At 42.5% G+C, this 26580-nt stretch overlaps 1 protein-coding gene across 1 annotated transcript; it reads left to right on the top strand.

Annotated features, from left to right (window-relative positions):
- Positions 1-1072: 1072 nt before the first annotated feature.
- Positions 1073-25039, top strand: CPN2 (carboxypeptidase N subunit 2). The gene is made up of 4 exons (XM_069973786.1): positions 1073-1089; positions 21034-21089; positions 21318-21363; positions 23221-25039. Exons 3-4 carry the CDS (start codon positions 21361-21363, stop codon positions 24862-24864), a joined length of 1647 nt encoding a protein of 548 aa, XP_069829887.1. The 5' UTR covers positions 1073-1089; positions 21034-21089; positions 21318-21360; the 3' UTR covers positions 24865-25039.
- The last annotated feature ends 1541 nt before the right edge of the window (positions 25040-26580 follow it).

Below are 26580 nucleotides of genomic sequence, written 5' to 3'. Positions count from 1 at the left end.
TATACAGGACATGTATATACAGGGCCCCCTACTCCATCCATACAGTACATGTATATACAGGACCCCCTACTCCATCCATACAGTACATGTATATACAGGGCACAACAGGTATACCAAACTGTGACTGGGTAACACTGCTACACCAGACCTGACCAATACCTCCATACTGTGCTGGATAACACTGTCATACCAGACCTGACCAATACCGCCATACTGTGACTGGATAACACTGCCAACCCTGACCAATACCGCCGAATTGAGAACACCGCCACACCAGACCTGACCAATACCGCTATACTGTGCTGGATAACACTGTCATACCAGACCTGACCAATACCGCCATACTGTGACTGGATAACACTGTCATACCAGACCTGACCAATACCGCCATACTGTGACTGGATAACACTGCCATACCAGACCTGACCAATACCGGCAAACTGTGACTGGGTAACTCCGCCACACCAGTCCTGACCAATACCACCATACTGTGACTGGATAACACCATCATATCAGACCTGACCAATACTGCCATACTGTGACTGGATAACACCGCTATACCAGACCTGACCAATACCACCATACCGTGACTGGATAACACCGCCACACCAGACCTGACCAATACCGCCATACTGTGACTGGATAACACCCCCATACCAGACATGACCAATACCGACACACTGTGACTGAATAACACTGCCATACCGGTAAATACAACCCTGCAGGTATATAGGACACTACAGGTATACAGGACCCCAAAACTATACACTACAAGTGCACGGGACCTCCACAAAACTATATACTACAGGTATACAGGACCCCAAACTTTACACTACAGGTATACAGGACCCCAAAACTATATACTACAGGTATACAGGACCTCCACCAACTATATACTTCAGGTATACAGGAACTCCACCAACTATATACTACAGGTATATAGGACCCCAAACTATACACTACAGGTATACAGGACTTCAAAACCATACACTACAGGTATACAGGACCTACACCAACTCTATAATACAGGAATACAGCACCTTCACCAACTCTATACTACAAGTATACAGGACCCCAAATATACTACAGGTATACAGGAACTCCACCAGCTATATACTACAGGTATATCGGACCACAAACTATACACTACAGGTATACAGGACCCCCACCAACTCTATACTATAGTTATACAGGACCCTCAAACTATTTACTACAGGTATACAGGACCACCCGAACTATATACTACAGGTATACAACACCTCCACCAATTATACACTACAGGTATCCAGGACCCTCAAACTATAAATTACAGGTATACAAGACCTCCACCAACTATACATTACAGGTATACAGCACCAACTATATACTACAGGTATACAGGACCCCCGAACTATACAGTACAGGTATACAGGACCTTCACAAACTGTACACTGCAGGTATACAGGACCTCCCTCAACTATACACTATAGGTATACAGCCCCCCCAACTATGCACTACAGATATGCGAGACCCCTAAAAACTATACATTGTGGGTATACAGAACCCCTCCAACTATGCACTACAGGTATACACTAATTTCACCTGAGAACAAATCTAATTAACACACTGACACTTTATACCCGGGCAGCGCCGGGTACATTTTCTAGTATACAATATAATAACATTAAAAGGATTATCTGGGGAAGTGAAAAAGCATTACCTTTCCACTTTCTATAACTTTCTCCTGGCTTGCTAAGGTATCATGTCTGGTTTTTACAAAGTGTATAGTCTTCAGCGGTGTAAACTGTCCACAGCAACCAATTACAGCTCATCTCTCATTTGTGAGTTTCCCTCACAAATGCATACTGGTAACAGCAAGTGGGCTTAGTTTTGTTTTTATCTGGTGATCGTGACTTAGTACCTGCACCAGAATCACTTGGATAGATAAAAGCATCACAGAGCTATTATCACAAAAAGAGACCCATCAGTTTTTTTTTAAAATGGGTCACGGTCATTAAGGTCAAAACAGGCCTAGTCTTTAAGGGGTTAATATCCTTTACAGATTATTATCATTAGACTGTTGTAGTCTGTTAAAGGGGAACTATCAGCAGGTTGAACAAATCTAACCTGCTGATAGCCCCCTATTGGGCAAGAAATGCAAAGGATGAAAGTATGTCTCTTAACTTCCACAGTACTGTTCCTGTGCACTTAGTCATTTACTCCTCTATCCGTGACAGGAACTGGCCAAAGCAGAAGCATATTTCCATAGAAAACCTCTCTTGCTGTGGAGAGTTCCTGTCATTAACATAGGTGGCAGCAGAGAGCACTATGTTAGACTGGATAGAATACATCACTTCATGCAGGACATCCAGCAGCTAATAAGTACTGGAAGACTTGAGATTTTTAAAAAGTAAATTACTAAGTAATATAACTTATTGACACCAGTCGTTTAAAAAAAAAAATAAAAAATTGGGGGGATGACCACATAAACCTCTTAAGGACATAGGACGTACCGGTACGTCCTATGTCCTCACTTGCACTTCAAAGCGGGGCCGCGCGGCGGCCCCGCTTTGAAGTGCCGCGATCCCGGGTGCCGCGTGCAGCCCGGGACCGCTGCTATTAGCGGGCACGGTCTGATCGCCGTGCCCGCTAATTAGCTAATCGGAGGCAGCTGTCAAAGTTGACAGCTGCCTCCGATTACCGGAGGCAACGTTTCCCTGGTGATCTCCGTTACTGATGCCAGCCGGGGACGCGTCCAAGATGGCGCCGTCCTCGGCTCGGCACTCGTTCGTTTTCGGCTGCAGCAGCCGAAAGCAAACGAGTGCCGATCTCATGGATCTCTGCAGCATATCTATGCTGCAGAGATCTCAATGAGAGATCCAAGTGTATATACTAGAAGTCCCCCAGGGGGGCTTCTAGTATATGTGTAAAAAAAATAAATAAAGTGTTGTTAATAGTAAAAAGCCCCCTCCCCTAATAAAAGTCTGAATCACCCCCCTTTTCCCAGGTTTTAAATAAAAGTAAACAAATAAATAAATAAATAAACATGTTTGCTATCGCCGCGTGCGTAATCGCCCGAACTATTAATTAATCACATTCCTGATCTCGTACGGTAAACGGCGTCAGCGCAAAAAAATCCCAAAGTGCAAAATTGCGCATTTTTGGTCGCATCAAATCCAGAAAAAATTTAATAAAAAGCGATCAAAAAGACGTAAATGGGCAATCAAGGTACCGATAGAAAGATCACATCATGGCGCAAAAAATGACACCTCGCACAGCCCCATAGACCAAAGGATAAAAGCGCTATAAGCCTGGGAATGGAGCGATTTTAAGGAACGTATATTGGTTAACAACGGTTTGAATTTTTTACAGGCCATCCGATACAATATAAGTTATACATGTTATATATCGTTTTAATCGTAACGACTTGAGGAACATGCATAACAAGTCAGTTTTACCCCAGGGCGAATGGCGTAAAAACACATTTCCCCCAAATAAAAGAAATGCATTTTTTTTTTCAATTTCACCACACTTTGAATTTTTTTCTGGTTTCGCAGTGTACTTTATGCAAAAATTCAGCCTGTAATTGCAAAGTACAATTAGTGACGCAAAAAATAAGGGGTCATGTGGGTTTCTAGGTGGAAAAATGCAAGTGCTATAACCTTTTAAACACAAGGAGGAAAAACCGAAAACGTAAAAACGAAAATGGGCCATGTCCTTAAAGGGTTAATTTACCAGAAATGACTCCTTACGCCATAAAAACAGCCCTAAAATCTTTGTCCCTAGGTTTCTCCTACCCTGCAATCTGCTTTCGACTGCCTGTACGCCATCTTTAGTAACATAGAAAGAGCACAGGAAGTCAAGAAGGGGCACACCACATGCCCTGTGTAGGAGAAAGGAAGTGAAATAGAGATAAAGCCTGCAATCTGTGAAAATTCTGATGATCTGCATTGTCCATTTCAGATAATGGCTTATTGTAATCTTTTGCTTGCTTCATCTATAGTAGTAAACTGTATAAATCATTCCCCAGCAAACCAACACTGCAGTGCAGCTCAAAGTACTTCACCAGTGACAATACAGTGCCACAGGTCAGTAATAAATAATTCTCCATAAATGACAAATCAACCAAACACCATAGTGCAGCAATAAATACTTTATCACCAGTGGTAAGGCCAGTGACAAACTAACCCAACAGTGCATCAGTAAATACTTTTTCACCATCTGTAAACCAATGCTACAGTACAGCATAAATACTTTGCTGCCAATAACAAATGCTCCAGAGTGCAACAATCAATACGTCTGCTTCAGTGACCAAACAATACTACGGTGCAGCAATAAATACTTCGCCAATAGTAAACCAACACTACAGTGCAGTCCTGTTTCCATTCCCACCCCTCTGCCCACCTTACATTGTTCCCCCTCCTACTCTAACCCACAAATAGAAGCACTGGCCCCAGTGTCGGACTGGGGTCCCTGGGCCCACCAGGGAAATTGATTCTAGGGGCCCACCCTACATACATATACTGTACATAACCGATGACAAACCTTTCATGTTAGTACAATGTACTATTTTTGTTTACATAAATCTAATTCGGGTTAAGGAATAATCTAACATTGTACACATGCACCAATACTGAGATACACACAGATACACACACCTTACATACATACATCTAATCATACACACACTACACACACAGATACACACCTTACATACATACATCTAATCATACACACACAGACACACACTTCAAGTGCACTACCCGGCTCTTAAGGCCCTATTGCACGAAACGATTATCAGCCGTATTTGTCCGATATTGGCTGTTACGGACGATAATTGTCTTGTGTAATAGAAGACAACAATCAGCCGACATGAACCATGTCACCTGATCGTTGCAGTCGTTCGTTTTTCATCATGTTGAAAGACAAATGACAAATATAGCAGTAATCTGCTGCCGGCAGCAGGGCAGCAGCAGACCGCTGCTATCCGCTATGGGCTGCCCGGACGATCATCAAGCAATCACCCGGGCAGCACCGCCCCCCCCCCCCCGCACTCACCCGCTTGCTGCTGACACGTGTAACAGTGGCGGCAGTGAACGGGGAAAAAGGAGCAAGCGAGCATTAAAGTTTTTTAGTTTATTATAAATTTATGCAGAGTGCAGGTAGACCCTACATAGAAGTATATAGAGAGTATATACACTATCTCTCATCTATGTTTTACTACATACAGTCTATACGCTTATCTGTACAGTCTACATGCACACTGCATATTTCTATAATAACATCTATAGAAAACTTCTCTCTATAAACATTCATAGAACTACATTATATAATATACACTATATACATAATAGATGTGCACACACACACACACATACACACACAGATAGCCACACTACACACACACACACACACACAGATAGCCACACTACACAGACACACACATATAGCCACACTACACAGACACACACACACAGATAGCCACACTACACACACACACCAACATTACACAGACACACACATATAGCCACACTACACAGACAAACACATATAGCCACACTACACAGACACACACACACAAATAGCCACACTACACACACACACACACACAGATAGCCACATTACACAGACACACACATATAGCCACACTACACAGACACACACATATAGCCACACTACACAGACACACACACATATAGCCACACTACACACACACACAGATAGCCACACCACACACACAGATAGCCACAATACACACACAGATAGCCACACTACACACACAGATAGCCATACTACACACACACAAATAGCCACACTACACACACTGCCACACTAAACAGACACACTACACAAACACACATACACACTACACACACACACACAGATAGCCACACTACACAGACACACACACATATAGCCACACTACACACACAGCCACACTACACACACAGATAGCCACACCACAAACACAGATAGCCACACTACACAGACACACATATAGCCACACTACACACACACATACACATAGCCACACTACACACACACACACATAGCCACACTACACAGACACACAGATAGCCACACTAAACAGCCACATTACACACACACTACACACATTACACAGACACACACACACAGATAGCCACACTACACAGACACACACACATATAGCCACACTACACACACAGCCACACTACACACAGATAGCCACACCACATACACACACATATAGCCACACTACACAGACACAGATAGCCACACTACACACACAGAGAGCCACACTACACAGACACACACACATATAGCCACACTACACACACAGCCACACTTCACACACACAGATAGCCACATCACACACACATATAGCCACACTACACACACACACACAGATAGCCACACTACACAACCACAGATAGCCACACTACACACACACACAGATAGCCACACTACACAGACACACACAGATAGCCACACTGCACACACAAACACACACACACACACACACACACATATAGCCACACTACACACACACACACACACACACATAGCCACACTACACAGACACACAGATAGCCAGACACACTACACACACACACACAAATTACACAGACACACTACACACACACAGATAGCCACACTACACAGACACACACATAGCCACACTACACAGACACACACAGCCACACTACACACACAGATACACACCTTACATACATACATACATACATACATTTAATCATACACACACAGACACACACTTCAAGGGCACTACCCGGCTCTTAAGGCCCTATTGCACGAAACGATTATCAGCCGTATTTGTCCGATATTGGCTGTTAAGGACGATAATTGTCTTGTGCAATAGAAGACAACGATCAGCCGACATGAACCATGTCACCTGATCGTTGGTGTTGTTCGTCTTTCATCATGTTGAAAGACAAATGACAAATATAGCAGTAATCTGCTGCCGGAAGCAGGGCAGCAGCAGACCGCTGCTATCCGCTATGGGCTGCCCGGACGATCATCAAGCAATCACTCGGGCAGCACCCCCCCCCCTCGCACTCATTCGCTTGCTGCTGACACGTGTAATAGCGCCGGCAGTGAACGGGGAACAAGGAGCAAGCGAGCATTGAAGTTTTTTAGTTTATTCTAAATGTATGCAGAGTGCAGGTAGACCCTACATAGAAGTATATAGAGAGTATATACACTATCTCTCATCTATGTTTTACTACATATAGTCTATACGCTTATCTGTACAGTCTACATGCACACTGCATATTTCTATAATAACATCTATAGAAAACTTCTAGAGAGCCGGCCATTTCTGTCTCTCTATAAACATCCATAGAACTACATTATATAATATACACTATATACATAATCCAACAAGAAAGAAAAAAGTGATGGCACTGCCTGGCTCTCCACTAGATGGCACTATCTCAGGCTGGGTCCGGTATGTGGTGGTGCTCAATCCGAAATAAACATGCTGTATGAACAATGAATAAAGGATAAAAGGAGGCACTCACCAGCAGTGTATTCAGACCATCCGGCTTTTATTGCTGTGCGCAGGGGGAGCGGGGGAGACAAGGTGGGTGACCGCAGTTTCTCGGCTTAGTGCCGCTTTGACGAACCCTCATGTGACTGGTACGTCACTTCCTTTTATGTGTGCAACTTTATCAAACAATGTGAGTGACAAACAAACAAACATCCATTAAAATAAAGTACAAATTACACTGGCTAGCATATTCGGATATAGGGATTCATGCAATATTCACATCACTACGAGTATTAAGACCCAGGGCCCCAAGCGCATCATATTTAATAATAAGTTCAGTTTCTTTTTGAAGGAGCAACCGCTTTCTATCACCCCCACCTTTTGGGGGAGGGACAATACATAACCCAGCCCCAACGCTAGCCAATATATTTTTGGCATATATGGAAAGTGAAAAGGTATTTTCAGTAACCAACAGATTTTCTTGCTTTATACATCTATATTTAAGATACATAGATGATATTGTCATTGTGTGGTCGGGAGGGGAAGAAAGGTTCCTGGAGTTTGTGGGATACATGAATGATAATAATTTCAACATGTTTTATACATCTGTGTATGGGGGACTGGAGCTGGACTTCTTAGATGTACACCTGGACATTAGCAGCGGCACACTTACCACATCATGCTATAGAAAAAAGACGGCTGTCAATTCACTGCTTAATTACTCTAGCTACCATCCACACCACACTAAGAGAGCGTTACCATACAGTCAATTTATCAGATTGAGACACATAAATAACAATGAAATTTTATTCACTAAACAGGCAGAGGAATTGAGCCACCGACTGAGAAAAAGAGGATATCCCCAACAACTAATTAGCGAGAGCCTCCAGAGGGCGTCAAGTGTGAACAGACTCCAATTGCTCACAACAACAAAACAGCGTAATATACATGTAAATAAAAAACACAAGGCAGATAAAAAAAGAGTGGTATTCACATTTGATTATTCACCCCTGGAGAGAACCATTAGGAACGCTATTTACAAAAACTGGCACATTGTAGAACAGGACGAACACCTAAGAGGACACATTGCTGAGCGTCCCACAGTGACATTTAGACGCACTCAGAACATTAAAGATCTACTAGTCCATGGGAGACTTGACAAACAGAATCCACAAAAAGAAGGGTCATGGCTTACATCCAGGTCAGCTAAGGGTAATTTTAAGTGTGGCCATTGCCACTACTGTAGATCATTAAATAATGGTAGATACATTAAATTAGGTGGCCATGAACATGTGGTTAATGATTTTATGACATGCAAAAGCCAGTATGTGGTATATGCTTTGATTTGTAACTGTGGCAAATATTATATAGGGAAGACCATCCGCCCCATGTGGAGGAGATTCTCAGAGCATGTCAGATCAGTGCAGACAGGGAAAGGTAGCCCCCGCATGATCAGACATATTCAGCAGGAACATGATGGGGATTCCTCACAGTTACATTTTGCTGGGTTATGTATTGTCCCTCCCCCAAAAGGTGGGGGTGATAGAAAGCGGTTGCTCCTTCAAAAAGAAACTGAACTTATTATTAAATATGATGCGCTTGGCGCCCTGGGTCTTAATACTCGTAGTGATGTGAATATTGCATGAATCCCTATATCCGAATATGCTAGCCAGTGTAATTTGTACTTTATTTTAATGGATGTTTGTTTGTTTGTCACTCACATTGTTTGATAAAGTTGCACACATAAAAGGAAGTGACGTACCAGTCACATGAGGGTTCGTCAAAGCGGCACTAAGCCGAGAAACTGCGGTCACCCACCTTGTCTCCCCCGCTCCCCCTGCGCACAGCAATAAAAGCCGGATGGTCTGAATACACTGCTGGTGAGTGCCTCCTTTTATCCTTTATTCATTGACTATATACATAATAGATGTGCACACGCACACACACATACACACAGATAGCCACACTACACACACACAGATAGCCACACTACACACACACAGCCACACTACACACACATAGCCACACTACACACACAGATAGCCACACCACACACACACATAGCCACACTACACACACACAGATAGCCACACTACACAGATACACATATAGCCACACTACACACACACACAGATAGCCACACTACACAGACACACACACATATAGCCACACCACACACACACACACACACACATAGCCACACTACACAGACACACAGATAGCCACACTAAACAGACACACTACACACACACACATTACACAGACAGACAGACACACACACACACAGATAGCCACACTACACAGACACACACATAGCCACACTACACACACAGATAGCCACACCACACACACATATAGCCACACTAAACACACAGATAGCCACACTACACACACAGAGAGCCACACTACACAGACACACACACATATAGCCACACTACACACACACAGATAGCCACACTACACACACACACACACACACACAGATAGCCACACTACACACACACAGCCACACTACACAGACACACACAGATAGCCACACTGCACACACAAACACACACTTATATAGCCACACTACACACACACACACACACTTATATAGCCACACTACACACACACACACACACACACACACATAGCCACACTACACAGACACACAGATAGCCACACTAAACAGACACACTACACACACACACACATTACACAGACACACAGACACACACACACACACACACACAGATAGCCACACTACACAGACACACACATAGCCACACTACACAGACACACACAGCCACACTACACACACAGATACACACCTTACATACATACATACATCTAATCATACACACACAGACACACACTTCAAGGGCACTACCCGGCTCTTAAGGCCCTATTGCACGAAACGATTATCAGCCGTATTTGTCCGATATTTGCTGTTACGGACGATAATTGTCTTGTGTATTAGAAGACAACGATCAGCCGACATGAACCATGTCACCTGATCGTTGCAGTCGTTCGTCTTTCATCATGTTGAAAGACAAATGACAAATATAGCAGTAATCTGCTGCCGCCAGCAGGGCAGCAGCAGACCGCTGCTATCTGCTATGGGCTGCCCGGACGATCATCAAGCAATCACCCGGGCAGCACCCCCCCTCGCACTCACTCGCTTGCTGCTGACACATGTAATAGCGCCGGCAGTGAACGGGGAACAAGGAGCAAGCGAGCATTGAAGTTTTTTAGTTTATTATAAATGTATGCAGAGTGCAGGTAGACCCTACATAGAAGTATATAGAGAGTATATACACTATCTCTCATCTATGTTTTACTACATACAGTCTATACGCTTATCTGTACAGTCTACATGCACACTGCATATTTCTATAATAACATCTATAGAAAACTTCTAGAGAGCCGGCCATTTCTGTCTCTCTATAAACATCCATAGAACTACATTATATAATATACACTATATACATAATAGATGTTCACACGCACACACACATACACACAGATAGCCACACTACACACACACAGATAGCCACACTACACACACACAGATAGCCACACTACACAGACACACACACAGATAGCCACACTACACACACACAGCCACACTACACACACACACATAGCCACACTACACACACAGCCACACTACACACACAGATAGCCACACCACACACACACATAGCCACACTACACACACACAGATAGCCACACTACACAGACACACATATAGCCACACTACACACACACAGATAGCCACACTACACAGACACACACACAGATAGCCACACTACACAGACACACACACAGATAGCCACACTACACACACACAGATAGCCACACTACACAGACACACAGATAGCCACACTAAACGGACACACTACACACACACTACACACATTACACAGACACACACACACAGATAGCCACACTACACAGACACACACACATATAGCCACACTACACACACAACCACACTACACACAGATAGCCACACCACACACACATTAATAGCCACACTACACACACACAGATAGCAACACTACACAGACAAACATATAGCCACACTACTAACACAGATAGCCACACTACACAGACACACACACACACATATAGCCACACTACACACACACACAAATAGCCACACTACACACACACATAGCCACACAGACACACACACACATTACACAGATAGCCACACTACACAGACACACACATAGCCACACTACATACACACACATAGCTACACTACACAGACACACACAGCCACAATACACACACATATAGCCACACTACACACACAGCCACACTACACACACAGATAGCCACACCACACACATATAGCCACACTACACACACACAGATAGCCACACTAAACACACACAGATAGCCACACTAAACACACACAGATAGCCACACTACACACACAGAGAGCCACACTACACAGACACACACACACATATAGCCACACTACACACACAGCCACACTACACACACAGATAGCCACACCACACACATATAGCCACACTACACACACACACAGATAGCCACACGACACAGACACACATATAGCCACACTACACACACAGATAGCCACACTACACAGACACACAGATAGCCACACTGGACACAAAAACACACACACATATAGCCACACTACACACACACACACACACAGCCACACTACACAGACACACAGATAGCCACACTAAACAGACACACTACACACACACACATTACACAGACACACACACTCACAGATAGCCACACTACACAGACACACACATAGCCACACTACACACACAGATAGCCACACCACACACACATATAGCCACACTACACACACACACAGATAGCCACACTACACACACAGAGAGCCGCACTACACAGACACACACACACATATAGCCACACTACACACACAGCCACACTACACAAACAGATAGCCACACCACACACACATATAGCCACACTACACACACATATAGCCACACTACACACACACAGATAGCCACACTACACAGACACACACAGATAGCCACACTGCACACACAAACACACACACACACACACACATATAGCCACACTGCACACACACACACATAGCCACACTACACAGACACACAGATAGCCACACTAAACAGACACACTACACACACACACACACACACACACACACACACACACACATTACACAGACACACACACACAGATAGCCACACTACACAGACACACACATAGCCACACTACACAGACACACACAGCCATACTACACACACAGATACATACCTTACATACATACATACATCTAATCATACACACACAGACACACACACTTCAAGGGCACTACCCGGCTCTTAAGGCCCTATTGCACGAAACGATTATCAGTCGTATTTGTCCAATATTGGCTGTTACGGACGATAATTGTCTTGTGTAATAGAAGACAACGATCAGCCGACATGAACCATGTCACCTGATCGTTGGTGTTGTTCGTCTTTCATCATGTTGAAAGACAAATGACAAATATAGCAGTAACCTGCTGCCGCCAGCAGGGCAGCAGCAGACCGCTGCTATCTGCTATGGGCTGCCCGGACGATCATCAAGCAATCACCCGGGCAGCACCCCCCCCCCCCCTCGCACTCACCCGCTTGCTGCTGACACGTGTAATAGCGCCGGCAGTGAACGGGGAACAAGGAGCAAGCGAGCATTGAAGTTTTTTAGTTTATTATAAATGTATGCAGAGTGCAGGTAGACCCTACATAGAAGTATATAGAGAGTATATACACTATCTCTCATCTATGTTTTACTACATATAGTCTATACGCTTATCTGTACAGTCTACATGCACACTGCATATTTCTATAATAACATCTATAGAAAACTTCTAGAGAGCCGGCCATTTCTGTCTCTCTATAAACATCCATAGAACTACATTATATAATATACACTATATACATAATAGATGTGCACATGCACACACACATACACACAGATAGCCACACTACACACACACACAGATAGCCACACTACACACACACAGATAGCCCCACTACACAGACACACACACAGATAGCCACACTACGCACACACAGCCACACTACACACACACACACACACACACATAGCCACACTACACACACAGCCACACTACACACACAGATAGCCACACTACACACACAGATAGCCACACTACACATACACACATATAGCCACACTACACACACACAGATAGCCACACCACACAGACACACACACAGATAGCCACACTACACACACACACATAGCCACACTACACACACACACATAGCCACACTACACACACACACACACACACACATAGCCACACTACACAGACACACAGATAGCCACACTAAACGGACACACTACACACACACTACACACATTACACAGACACACACACAGATAGCCACACTACACAGACACACACACATATAGCCACACTACACACAGATAGCCACACCACACACACATATATAGCCACACTACACACACACACAGATAGCAACACTACACAGACACACATATAGCCACACTACACACACAGATAGCCACACTACACAGACACACACACACACACACACACACACATATAGCCACACTGCACACACACACACACACACACACATAGCCACACTACACACACACATAGCCACACTACACAGACACACACACATTACACAGATAGCCACACTATACAGACACACACATAGCCACACTACACAGACACACACATAGCCACACTACACAGACACACACAGCCACACTACACACACAGATAGCCACACTACACATAAACAGATAGCCACACTACACACACAGATAACCACATTAGACAGACCGATAGCCACACTACACACACACAGATAGCCACACTACACACACACACACACACACACACACAACCACACTACAGACATACAGAATGCCACACTACAAAAACACACACACACACACACACAGATAGCCACACTAGACATACAGATAGCCACACTACAAAGACACACACAGATAACCACACACACACAGATAGCCACACTACACAGACATACAGATAGCCACACTACAAAGACACACAGAGATAGCCACACTACACACACACACACACAGATGACAAGGATACACAAATATACAGAAACTCACACTGACTATATGCAGGAAGCTCCAGGCCTCCACTAGTCTCCATCTTCACCTTCTTCTGTGCAGCCTGCAGCCTCTCCCCCTTCTCCGCGGCACCGACAGCACACACAGCAGCAGGAGGGGGGAGACATGACTGAAGGGGGGATGGAGGGGGCTGCTACTGCTTTTCTGTGCAGCTTTCTGCCTCTTCCTGCTGCCACATGGGAGGGTTTGTTTACAGTGAGGACAGAGGGAGCCTCTAGTGACAGGCAGGAAGAGAGCCAATCCGGGAGCAGATTAGGACCGGACCATACCACTTACAGTGCAGGGGGAGGGGGGGGGGCATGACTTTACAGTAGGGGAGTGAAAGAAGGGGCCCTGCTGCCTTTCTTTTCTCACTAGAGGACCATGGAAGGCAGCTGAGGGCCCCTTGATCTCACGATTATAGGGAGAGGCTTAACAGAAGGCCCACCTCCAGCACAGGGCCCTTCAAAGGGGGGCGAGCCCCCCGGTGGTCCAGTCCGAGCCTGATTGGCCCCCTCATCTTCTCTTCCAATGGCAGCTACCCTTCCACACTTTCTCTTCCATACCACTTTTCCCATTCCCAAGATATGTTGCAGAGAAGTGAGGAGCACCCTGCAGGACAAATCCTTTCATATATAAGAGGATGAGGTTATTTCTCGGGCAATATTAACCAGACAGCAGAGGAGATACAGGAGGTGGAGGAGAAGGGGGGGGACAGAACCTCAGTAACTTCACTCTCCCCACACAGTGCCATTACCACGGTATAAATACAAAAGTGAGGAATAAAGGCCCTATTACATGGGCCGATATTAAAGGAGCAAGCAAGCACCAACCTGTCAGTTCAGTGTTAGCATGCTCCTCCTTCCCCGTTCGTTGTCAGTGCTATTACACACTTTGGCGGCAAGGGGGGAGGAGGGGAGGAGGGGTGGTGGTGTGCGGGGAGTTGTGAGTGGCCCATAGAATATGACCAATAATCAACTGGTGTAATAGGGCCTTAAAGCTATCATTGCTTAACCCCTAGACGACCCAGGGCGTATAGTTACGCCATGGAAGTCTGTCCCCAGACGACCTAGGGCGTAACTGTACGCCCTGAGTGTTTCTCCCGCTATGAAGCGTGCTCCGGAGCGGAGCGCGCTTCATAGCAGGTGGGGGCCGGCTGCAATCAGCAGCCGGGACCTCACCGGTAATGACACGCTGCAGCGATCGCGCTGCCGCGTGTCATTGACCCCTTAAACGCCGCGATCGCGGCGCGACCGCGGCTTTTAAGTGAAAGTGACAGGGGGAGTCCCCTGTCACTTACCGATCGGGACCCCCGCAGTGTGACTGCGGGGGTCCTGATCGGTAAAACGGACTGCACGAGGTCTCTCACCTGCCTCCATGCGGTCTGATCGGCGATCTGCTACTCTAAGCCTGCACAGGCAGGCTCAATGAGCAGATCGCCGATAACACTGATCAATGCTATGTCTATGGCATAGCATTCATCAGTGTAGAAATCAGACTAATCTATGTACAAGTCCCCCAAAGGGACTTCAAATGTGTAAAAAAAAAAAAAGTTAAAAACACTAGCACACAACCCCAAAACCCCTCCCCCAATAAAAGTTGAAATCACCCCCCTTTCCCATTATATAAATAAAACATATAAAAATAAATAAATAGATAAACATATAATATACCGTAGCGTGCGTAATTGTCCGATCTATTAAAATATAACAAGCGTCATTGCGAATGGTAAAAGGCGTACACGAAAAGAGGGAAAAAAGTGGGCGGATTACCGATTTTATGTTACATTATATATATAAAAAAATTAATAAAATATGATCAAAACGTCTGATCTTCACAAATATGGTATTAATAAAAACTAGAGATCATGGCGGAAAAAATGACACCCCATACAGCCCCGTAGGTGAAAAAATAAAAACGTTATAAGCGTCACAATAGTCCCATTTTATTTATAATTAATTGCCAAAAAAAAGGATTTCATTTAAAAAATATATATATAACATTAGAGAATCTGTGTTACCTGCATATGGTTGTGTTCAGACTGACCTATAGAATAATTGTATCATGTCGCTGTTACCATATAGTGCATTACGTAGACACAGGAACCCCCCAAACGTTACCATATTGCATTCTTTTTTGCGATTTCACCAATTTATATCTTCATAAATAATATATTTGGGATTCCATCATACATGTTATGGTAAAATGAAAGACGCCATTACACAGTACAACTATTCCTGTAACAAATAAGCCCTTACATGGCCTGTAGATAGAAAACTGAGAGTGCTAGAGCTGTTAGAAGGGGAGGAGGGAAAAACGGAAACACTAAGATCAAAATTTGCGCGGTCCACTGGGTCATTTTGGGCCTGGTCCTCAAAGGGTTAAAGAGGTTTTCCAGGATTTTTATGTTTTTTCAAAAATCATCTAGCATTATTGCCTAAGTCAAGACAAACCTCCCCATATACATTTTTCTTCTCTATCAGCTTCTCTTGAGATGAAAAAGCTCTTTTTATATCTTGTATTGTTTGTTTACAAGCTGCTCTGTCTGTTTACATATGCAGCACACCCAGTGGCCAGAGTTGGAATTGCAGTGTATAACAAGCTAATCAAATACCACAAGTGCTGCAGCCTCAGGCCAGGTTCACACTATGTAAAAAGAACGTCCGTATTTCATAACAATGGTCGTAGTTGTTATAAAATGTGACCGTTGTTTTTACATAATGTGAACCTGGCCTAGGCATAGAATTAGATCTATTTTTTGGGACTATTTTCCTCCTGCTTCCACAGCTTCTGCCTATGGTGCAATGGTAAGTATCAGGATTACTGTGCTCATTGAAGGGTTCGGGTCTGGTGACAGAGTTTGATTTTATTTTTTTTCCCCCGTCTTAGGGCCCGTAAACACAGAGTAAGAACGGCGGAATTGTCCGCCGCAGAATGACGCCAGCCTCCGTGTCATAATGATGCTCTATGGGAGGCGCGCGCCGCTCCTCTCCCCGCGCTGAAGAATGAACATGTTTATTCTTCAGCGCCAAGAAATGTAGGGCGCACCTCCCATAGAGCGTCATTATGACACGGAGGCTGGTGGCATTCTGCGGAGGACAATTCTGCCGTTCTTACTCTGTGTTATTGGGCCCTTATTTTTCCAATGATGGCTTGTGCTAAGCATTATGGTGATTGTATTTCCTCTGCAAACAAGAAACACTGAGGTATTATACAAATAAGAAGAATTTTCAAAGAAAATAAAGCTGCACTGACAATACCTATTGACTGTATACCTTCTAAAACTGCCCTGGATATCTGTATACATGTATTACCTTACCAAGTCTATAAATAAATAATAAAACCAAATCTAATAATAATAACAATAATAATAATAATAATAATAATAATAATAATATTATTATTATTATTATTATTATTATTATTATCATTATTGCAAATAGATTTGGTTTTATTATTTATTTATAGACTTGGTTAGGTAATACATGTATACAGATATCCAGGGCAGTTTGGTATAGAGTCAATAGGTATTGTCAGTGGAGTTTTATTTTCTTTGAAAATTCATCATGTTTCTGTAATACCTCAGTGTTTCTTCTTTGCAGAGGAAATACAATCACTATAATATTTAGCACAAGCCATCACTGGAAAATAAAAAATCAAACTGTGACAGGATGTGAGCCCTGGTCAGTGAGCTTGGTAATCCTGACACTTACCATTGCTTCACAGGCAGAGGCTGGAGAAGCTGGAGGAACATAGACCATACCAGTGTTCTGCCACACAGAGCTCCTCTCCACCCCTGTCCCGACCTCTCCTCTCCACACAGACATAGGAGGACACCAGCAGCAGCTCTATCTATAGGGAAGTTCACACTGACATCCCATGAGTCCTGTGTGTGGAGGGGGGAGGGGTGGCTTAGGACGGGGTGGAGATGAGCTCTGTGTTGTGACAGAGAGAGCTATCAGATCGGCAGCAGCACAGACACACAGCATCTCCCTCCTCTCACTGCTCCTGCTCTGGAAGGAAAGCAGCAGACTGTGATTAACTCTGGGGATGGAGAGACACTGTGGATGTCTGTGCTGCTGCCGAGAGCCAATCAGAAAGCATCAACACCTGAGTCCCTCCCCCTCTCCACACACAGGACTCAGCAGCTTCCAGCTATATCAGAGGACAGATGCAGGCACAGGAGTGACGTCACCGAACCGGAACCACTGTGTTTCTGGTCTGGGATGTGACAGGAAGTCAGAAGCTCAGGAGCAGGCAACTCACGTGACCAGCTGGGGGATCTCCTAGAGCTGACAAGTAATGTTAGGGAAGTATATTAGAAAAGGGTTAACCTTGGTTAACCCTTTCCTAATACCAAAAATCAATTTTTCCTGGAAAACCCCTTTAAAGATCTTTGTACATAAGTGCAAATATAATCATCATACCACAAAATTATAATATTTTAATATTATAATATTATTTTTTCCAGAGAATTTAGTGTCATTATTTCTGAAATGTAATATCATTATAATATCATTTCCATTCATAATAATTTATATTATATGTATATTATATCTTTAATTAGTGCTTACGTGTGAAATATAAGCTGTAATAAACATAACAGAACTACTATTACCAGCCATAAACTGCTAAACTCCATAAGCATAACTCCTGTTCAGCCCATACTTGTGGGGAACCTGTGGCCCTCCAGAAGTTGCTAAATTACAATAATCAAAAAATGTGGCTGTTCAGGCATTATGGGAAGTGTAGTTTTGCAACAGCTGAATGGCCAAAGAGTCCTGATCCCTGTTCTAAGGGTTTGGCCATCCACATCCCATATTAAGGCCTACTAATAGAAATAGGACTGACACAAACAAAATGGCTAATCTCTATGAGGGGTCAACAATCAACTTACAAATGCATTTACTGTGCTTGGAGTTAACTGTGCACATTGTCTGTGTTCTCTGGCATATTTATAAATACATTACTGTGCAGTGACATCACAGTGTGCATTTTTGACGAAATATACTGTATTTATAAAGTACAAAAGGTAAAGTTGTACCTGGGAACTTGTGGTTGAGGTAGTCCAGCAGCTATTCAGGTACATGAATGGATATAGGTGCAGTATGCCAGTACCAGTTCTTCTGCTGTTGTAGTATATGTTGTTGTGTGGCAGTAGATTCAATGCAGATACTTAGACTTGGCTCTGTCAGTGCAAAACTTAAAAAAGTAAGCATAAGTCTAGTAAGCCTGGGTGATTCAAAGTACAATCCTTGTGGCATTGTGTAACACCCACAAGCTCTTTCTAGTCTGAACAGACGGGACTACATATCCACCTCCAATAAGGGTATTTTATGCTTATCAACGTCCAAGAAAGGGATATGCTACTAAACAAGCCAGAAGTGATAAGGTGAACAAGGGCTCCTTTGCATCTACTGAACTCTAAGTGGGCTTCCAGCTTGAGTGCAATTTGACTTCCACACCATGAACCTCACCACTCTTCACCCTGTGATAGGGCATTTTAGTGCAAAACTGTGAGTAACGTGAGTCTTTCTAAGCTGTCTGCCACTACAAGGTACTGTACTACAAGGAGCCAACCATATCCATGGGGCTCTATCAACTCAACTACTGTAGGCTTAAAGAGTGCTTTTATATCCTCTGTTGGGAAAGTATTACAAGTATAGAGTAGCATAGTAAACTATGATGTTCCATAAGACAATATATAAGAAAAAACACAACATACTGCTCTATATATATATATATATATATATATATATATATATATATATATATATTTTTTTATAATTTTTTTTTTTTTGCCTTACATCGCTGGGAGCTTTTCCTGGCATACATGGCAGACATAGATGACTGAAAAACCCCTAAAAGTTTGTTGTCAGAATTATTTAGATTTGATGTAATAAATGTTTTAAAAATATTTAGTATAAGTTGATGAAACATAGGGGGACATTTATCAAACTAATTGCGCCTGTTTTTAGTCTAATATATCTAGTTTGCTCTCAAAATAAATCTCATATGAATTTATGAAGCTTTTTTAGACAAGACTATGCAAATTAGATGCAACTTTTTGAAATAGATTTTTAGTTGTTTATTAGATCGAAAAAGCGCCAGAATTCTTTTTTAGCTAAATTTATTAACTGCTCAATTTTTTAAAAAGTCGCATATATTGGCACATCACTACGTCTGCTCCGAACCAGGTGAATTTAAAGACTAATTAAAAGACCATTATTTTTAAGACACATTTACTATGCTATTAGACAATTTACATAAATTTGACTAAACACATTAGATTGGAAATTATGCCAAAACATCTTTGACAAAATAGTGTTTTTAGATTTGTTAGTAAATATCCCCCATAGTGTTTTTCCTGGGTGAACAGAGTTTCTTGTTATTTATAGATTGTGCGGGAAAAGGAGGATAACATTGGAAAAGGCAACTCATCAGTTCCTGCATTGTAAGTGGAATTTTTTTGACACTAGGGTTATACAAAGATAAAACTTGTGGTGAATACCTCTGACCAGTCTATTAGGAATCCAAGCAAAATTTCAATTGTTGTTTTGAATTGATGATAAGGAAGCAGCATTTCTAGAGCTGTCACTCCACCCAATGTAAAACTGCTTGTTCAGATCCTGTCATAGATGTTCCTAACAAGTTTCAGCCTTCGGGCTTATTCATTGCCTAGGTGATCAACTAATCAAACGGATACTACAAAAAGCACCATCAAAATGGTATGACCATTTCCATTATCTATTATAATGTGTCAATGTTTTCCTTATTATAATTTAAAAAATAGATTTTAATTTCTATCTTTCTTATGTGATACTTTGTAGATGACAATGCATGTATTGGAGTTTATTTTACATTAGAAAATGTAGCTTGGATATCATTTTGTCTGCTCCTATCTATACCTTACTGGAATGATGCAGTGGAGATGGTTGGTATTGGATAGTCGATATGATATAAAGCTAAATACTCTGCAGTATAAACACAAACATGCAGCAGCATTAGCAAATGATTTAACTAGAGTGATAGACAGATAGATGATAAAGAATACTACTTAAAAGCTTCTTTATGAAAAGTGCACTCAATTGACTGTTTATACATGAAATACTTAGACATGAGTATAAGAGAAAAATCATTGGTGACTCCGCTCTCCAGTGTAAGAACTCTGTTAAGCAACTCCACTAGCGTGTGTGATATTTGGGTAAATTGCAGTCACCCTTACAGCTTTAAGATATTGTATTATTTATTAATTGTTTTGAATGCAGGTTATAACACATGGAGATGTTCTGCCTATAATACGCATATAGATGCAAGTCCTCGTTGGACCAGGGGTCTAGAGATCTGAACTGAAAGCATCATAGTTATCTATGATGATCTCAGTCCAGTTTATTAGACATGTGCTCAGGCTGGAACTGGCACCACTAATATAGACACAAACATGCATTAGTAACAACTGATTAGAAGGCCATAATATTGATCCGAGACGTTGCTTTCCCTTTTTCTCTCCATCCGGTCCAGACCACTGTGACGATTTCTTCCTATAGCTACAATTCATCTCTTCAGAACCTGCAAGACAGACATCTTAGGCTCCGCACCTTTCTAGCAACTTGCTTCCCTGTCTCCCTCTTCTAGCCTTCTAGTAATAATATACCCCCAGTGTGCCTTTCAGCATAATAATTTCCCCATGCTTTCCCCTCAGTATAAATGCCCCCCTCCCTGCTCTGCCCATGGTAATAATGTCCCTCATGCTGTCCCTCTCACTATAAATGCCCCCCTGCTTGCTGTACCCCTGGTAATAATGTCCCCCATGCTCTCCCCCTCAGTATAAATGCCCCCTGCCTGCTCTGCCCCTAGTAATAATGTCCCCCATGCTGTGCCCCCACCTGCTTTGCACCAATAAAAAAAAACGGATTGTGTGGCTGCAGGGAGCAGCTCTCCTTCCTCTTCGGGCTCCAACTTGCGAGCTGCGGGGACGGAACCTACCGCAGGCGTGATGACATCACATTATCACACTGGCCGAAAAGGTCACATCCCGGAGTCCCATAGGCTGTTGGCATTAAGTGCCTGCGGCTTATGGGATTGCTCACTTGTGTGAGCAGGTGGAACATCAAACTGATCGATATATCCCTAGAAGCTGCACGGCCTTTAACATAGGCAGCAGCTACTAGGGATATTAAAGTGACAGTGTCACAATTCCCACCGGGATCCGCGGCACCCCTGACGGGTTCTCCCGGAACCCCAGTGTGCCACGGCACCCAGGTTGGGAATCTGTTCTAGACTGTGGTAATATTTAGCTTTATTAACTGGTTATGTGTATCAAAAGAAAAGAAATATGTACTTACACATTGGCTTTATTATATGCAGTCCCTTGTACTTTCCTTAGTAAAATGATGTGATCTGAATACTTTAGTTAGTCAATAAGGTACTCAATTGGTACTTAGGTGATGCAAAGCTTAGTTACTATATGACTTCACACTTACATTTGTATTGACCAAGTATCTACATAAGCAGGATAAATAAAGTATTGCTGTGTGTTTGGGGATTTTACAGTTCATTAAACTGTTTTTTATATGTTTTTTAAGGGAATGGGTATGCTGGAGAGAAGCATCATCATCTGTGAATTCATTTTTATCAGTTCATGGCTTGCACAAAGTTGTCCTTCAATGTGTAATTGTTTTAATGGAGTCCAAGTTTTCTGTTCCAGTCCAAATATAAATTCACAAGTACAAATTATACAAATCCCATTGGACATTCCGCCCAATGTCACTGACCTCATGTTTTTTGATACATCAATATCAGTTTTGAAAAATGCATCCTTTACACATTACAGTGGCTTAAAAAAATTACTCTTTGTCAACAATGATATTCAATCTATCCAACAGAATGCATTTCATGGACTATCTCACCTCACCGACTTGGAAGTATCTGCCAACCCATTGCCTATAATAGAACCTGGAACATTTGATGAACTCACAGAACTTCAGAAGCTCATTCTCACACACAATTCAATCACAGATATGCCATGTTACCTCTTTGAACACACAACAAATGTAGAAGTGCTTGAATTACAAGGAAACAACATCTCACAATTCTGCTCTGAATTATTTAGCCATTTGAAGAATCTTCGTGAGCTGAACCTTGGTTCTAATGAAATTTACAAAATACAATCAAGTTCTTTTAGTAAACTGCAAAATCTCAGGGTTCTCAAACTAAACAACAACAACATAACACAAATACTACCATCAAGCTTTAAGGAGCTAACCCACCTTACTGAGCTATCCCTGGATGGAAACAGGATAAGTTCACTATATATGCATACCTTTGAAAGTTTGACATCCTTGAAAAAGCTCAGTCTTGTTAAAAATGCTATTAAGGAGTTTAAAAATCCTATTTTTTCAAAACTTCATAATCTTACATGGCTTGCCTTAGAAGGAAACCAAATTACTTCTCTCTCTGCTGGGATTTTTGATGGACTTCAAAACTTAGTTAACTTGTTACTAGGTGGAAATCAACTAAAAACCATTCCAAAAGGTATTTTTTCAAACTTAAAGAAGTTAGAAATATTAGTTTTGTCTTATAACAAAATTGAAAGTTTGGAAGATGATGCTTTTGAAAGTCTTGAGACTTTGACCCACCTTTATCTTGACAACAACTATCTTAAATTTATTCAGAGAAACATTTTTAAGAATATGACTAGTCTACAAGTTATTAGTCTTCATCACAACCAACTAAGAGTCCTCCCAGAGGATATATTTGATCAATTGGTTAATGTGGTATCAGTAATTCTGCATAAAAACCAGTGGTGGTGTGACTGTTCATTTTCTCTTTTTCTTAACTGGATCAAAGAAAACAGAGATATAACTCAGATTTCTGAAATTGTTTGTGAAGGACCAGACCACCTCAATGGACAATTAGTTTATCTCTTGAAACAGCGAGAGCTGAATTGCTCTGCAATTAAAAATATTCAACAAAATCCATTGTTTAGAATACAAGAGACCGTGCTCGCAAATGGTCCTGATGCTGGGCAGAGCATCATTCATAGTAGCTGCAAGAGCTATTCAAGCATTAATGGTAGTGTAATTATTGACTGCAATCTGATGGTCTGTACAAGCATTTATATTAATGTTTCTACAACAGAAGAATCTAGAACAATGACATTTATCAACACAAAAGGAAGTTCTCAATGTAAAACCAGAAACCTAAAGTTTTCTATCATAGCAACATGATCTACAGAACATAATAATTGTAACATATTTTTTTATTATATTGTATGTTACATTGTCAAATGCAGACATCTGTTTATCTCATAATATGCACAAGTATCAGATCGTATAAGACATTTAGGTAATGATAGAGATAGAGAAAATCTTGTTCTTTTATTAAAATAAACAGCATTGTATTATCAACAGAAAAAGTGATTGATCTTTTGTTAGAGGGGTATTCCAGGTAGAGGTAAAAAAAAAATAAACCTGCTGCAGAAGCATATAGCATTACTTACCTGTCTAACCCAGTTTTGAAACCCACAAAATCCATTTGTTTTAGGGGTCTTCGTTCTGTATTTTGTGGCTGTACTTCCTGGTTGACCAGTTGTACACAGTACCAAAGGTTCCAGAATGCAATGCTTTCCCTCAGCTGTTCATCACAGTCCTCCACCCTGCACATTTCCCACCCAAAACTGTTGCAGGAGTAAAAGAGAACAAAGACAGCGCTCCATGTGCAGAATCAGATACAATAGGATTGATAGAATTCCAGTAACGGAGTGAAACCGGCTCCCCTCTCACCTGGCTGAGTTGTGCAAGATCGAGGCACAACTCCATGCGTATACTCAAGAAGGGAACCAGTGTGCAGCCTGCCTGCAAACCCACGCCAGGGCCGTAGCAAGATGCAATCCTCCTCCCCCAATTCCAGCAGGTATAACAGGCGCAGCTACGCCCAACAAATGAAGTATAAAAAACTACTTTAATAAAATAATAAAAAACATGTAAAAGGATCAGCATTACGCATTTCTAGACCGGACTTGTCTCGTCATCAGATGTTGCAGAACATCTAGGGTATGTTCACACATTGCAGTTTCATTGTGTTACTGAATTAGTTTCAGTACTTTTTCACTTCATTGTGGTCCCACCCACACAGCGCACTGTATTCTCTACCTGTAACACCACACAGCGCACTGTATTCTCTACCTGTAACACCACACAGCATGCTGTATTCTCTACCTGTAACACCACATAGCACGCTGTATTCTCTACCTGTAACACCACACAGCGCACTGTATTCTCTACCTGTAACACCACACAGCGCACTGTATTCTCTACCTGTAACACCACACAGCACACTTTATTCTCTACCTGTAACACCACACACCCATGGCTGGGTCCTTCCCGGTGGGATATCTGGCTAATCCTGTGTTTCAAGACTCTTCAATGAGTCTCCACAGGCTTTTCTTTTGCATATTCATTTTTCCCAGGGAGCAATGCACCTAGGATTTCACTGCATTGAGCGCTTTCGCTAGCAGCCAGCAGTGTTATCGTTTGGCTGGTCTCCCTGAGATCAGCGTTCTGTTTCTCTTATGGCTCTTCTAGGCATTGCTCCCACCTAGCCAGAATCCTGCTCCACACTGATAAGGGGCAACACCCTGAAACAGCTGTAAACCTTGCCTTGGTTTTTCCCTTATTATTACATTGACTTATAGGGCCACTTAATATGGTGGTTTCCTTACAGGAGCCTCCCCTTGGCTGGGTCCTTCCGGGAGGGATATCTGACTAGTCCTGTGTTTCGAGACTCTTCAATGAGGCTCTACGGGCTCTTATTTTGCATATTCATGTTTCCCAGGGAGCAATGCACCTAGGACTTCACTGCATTGAGCACTTTCACTAGCAGAAGTGTTATCATTTGGCTGGTCTCCCTGAGATCAGCAATCTGTTTCTCCTGTAACACCACAC

The sequence above is a fragment of the Dendropsophus ebraccatus genome, chromosome 6 (genome assembly GCF_027789765.1).
Source record: "Dendropsophus ebraccatus isolate aDenEbr1 chromosome 6, aDenEbr1.pat, whole genome shotgun sequence".
Classification (NCBI taxonomy): domain Eukaryota; kingdom Metazoa; phylum Chordata; class Amphibia; order Anura; family Hylidae; genus Dendropsophus; species Dendropsophus ebraccatus.
This window is presented reverse-complemented; position numbering and strand designations above follow the sequence as displayed.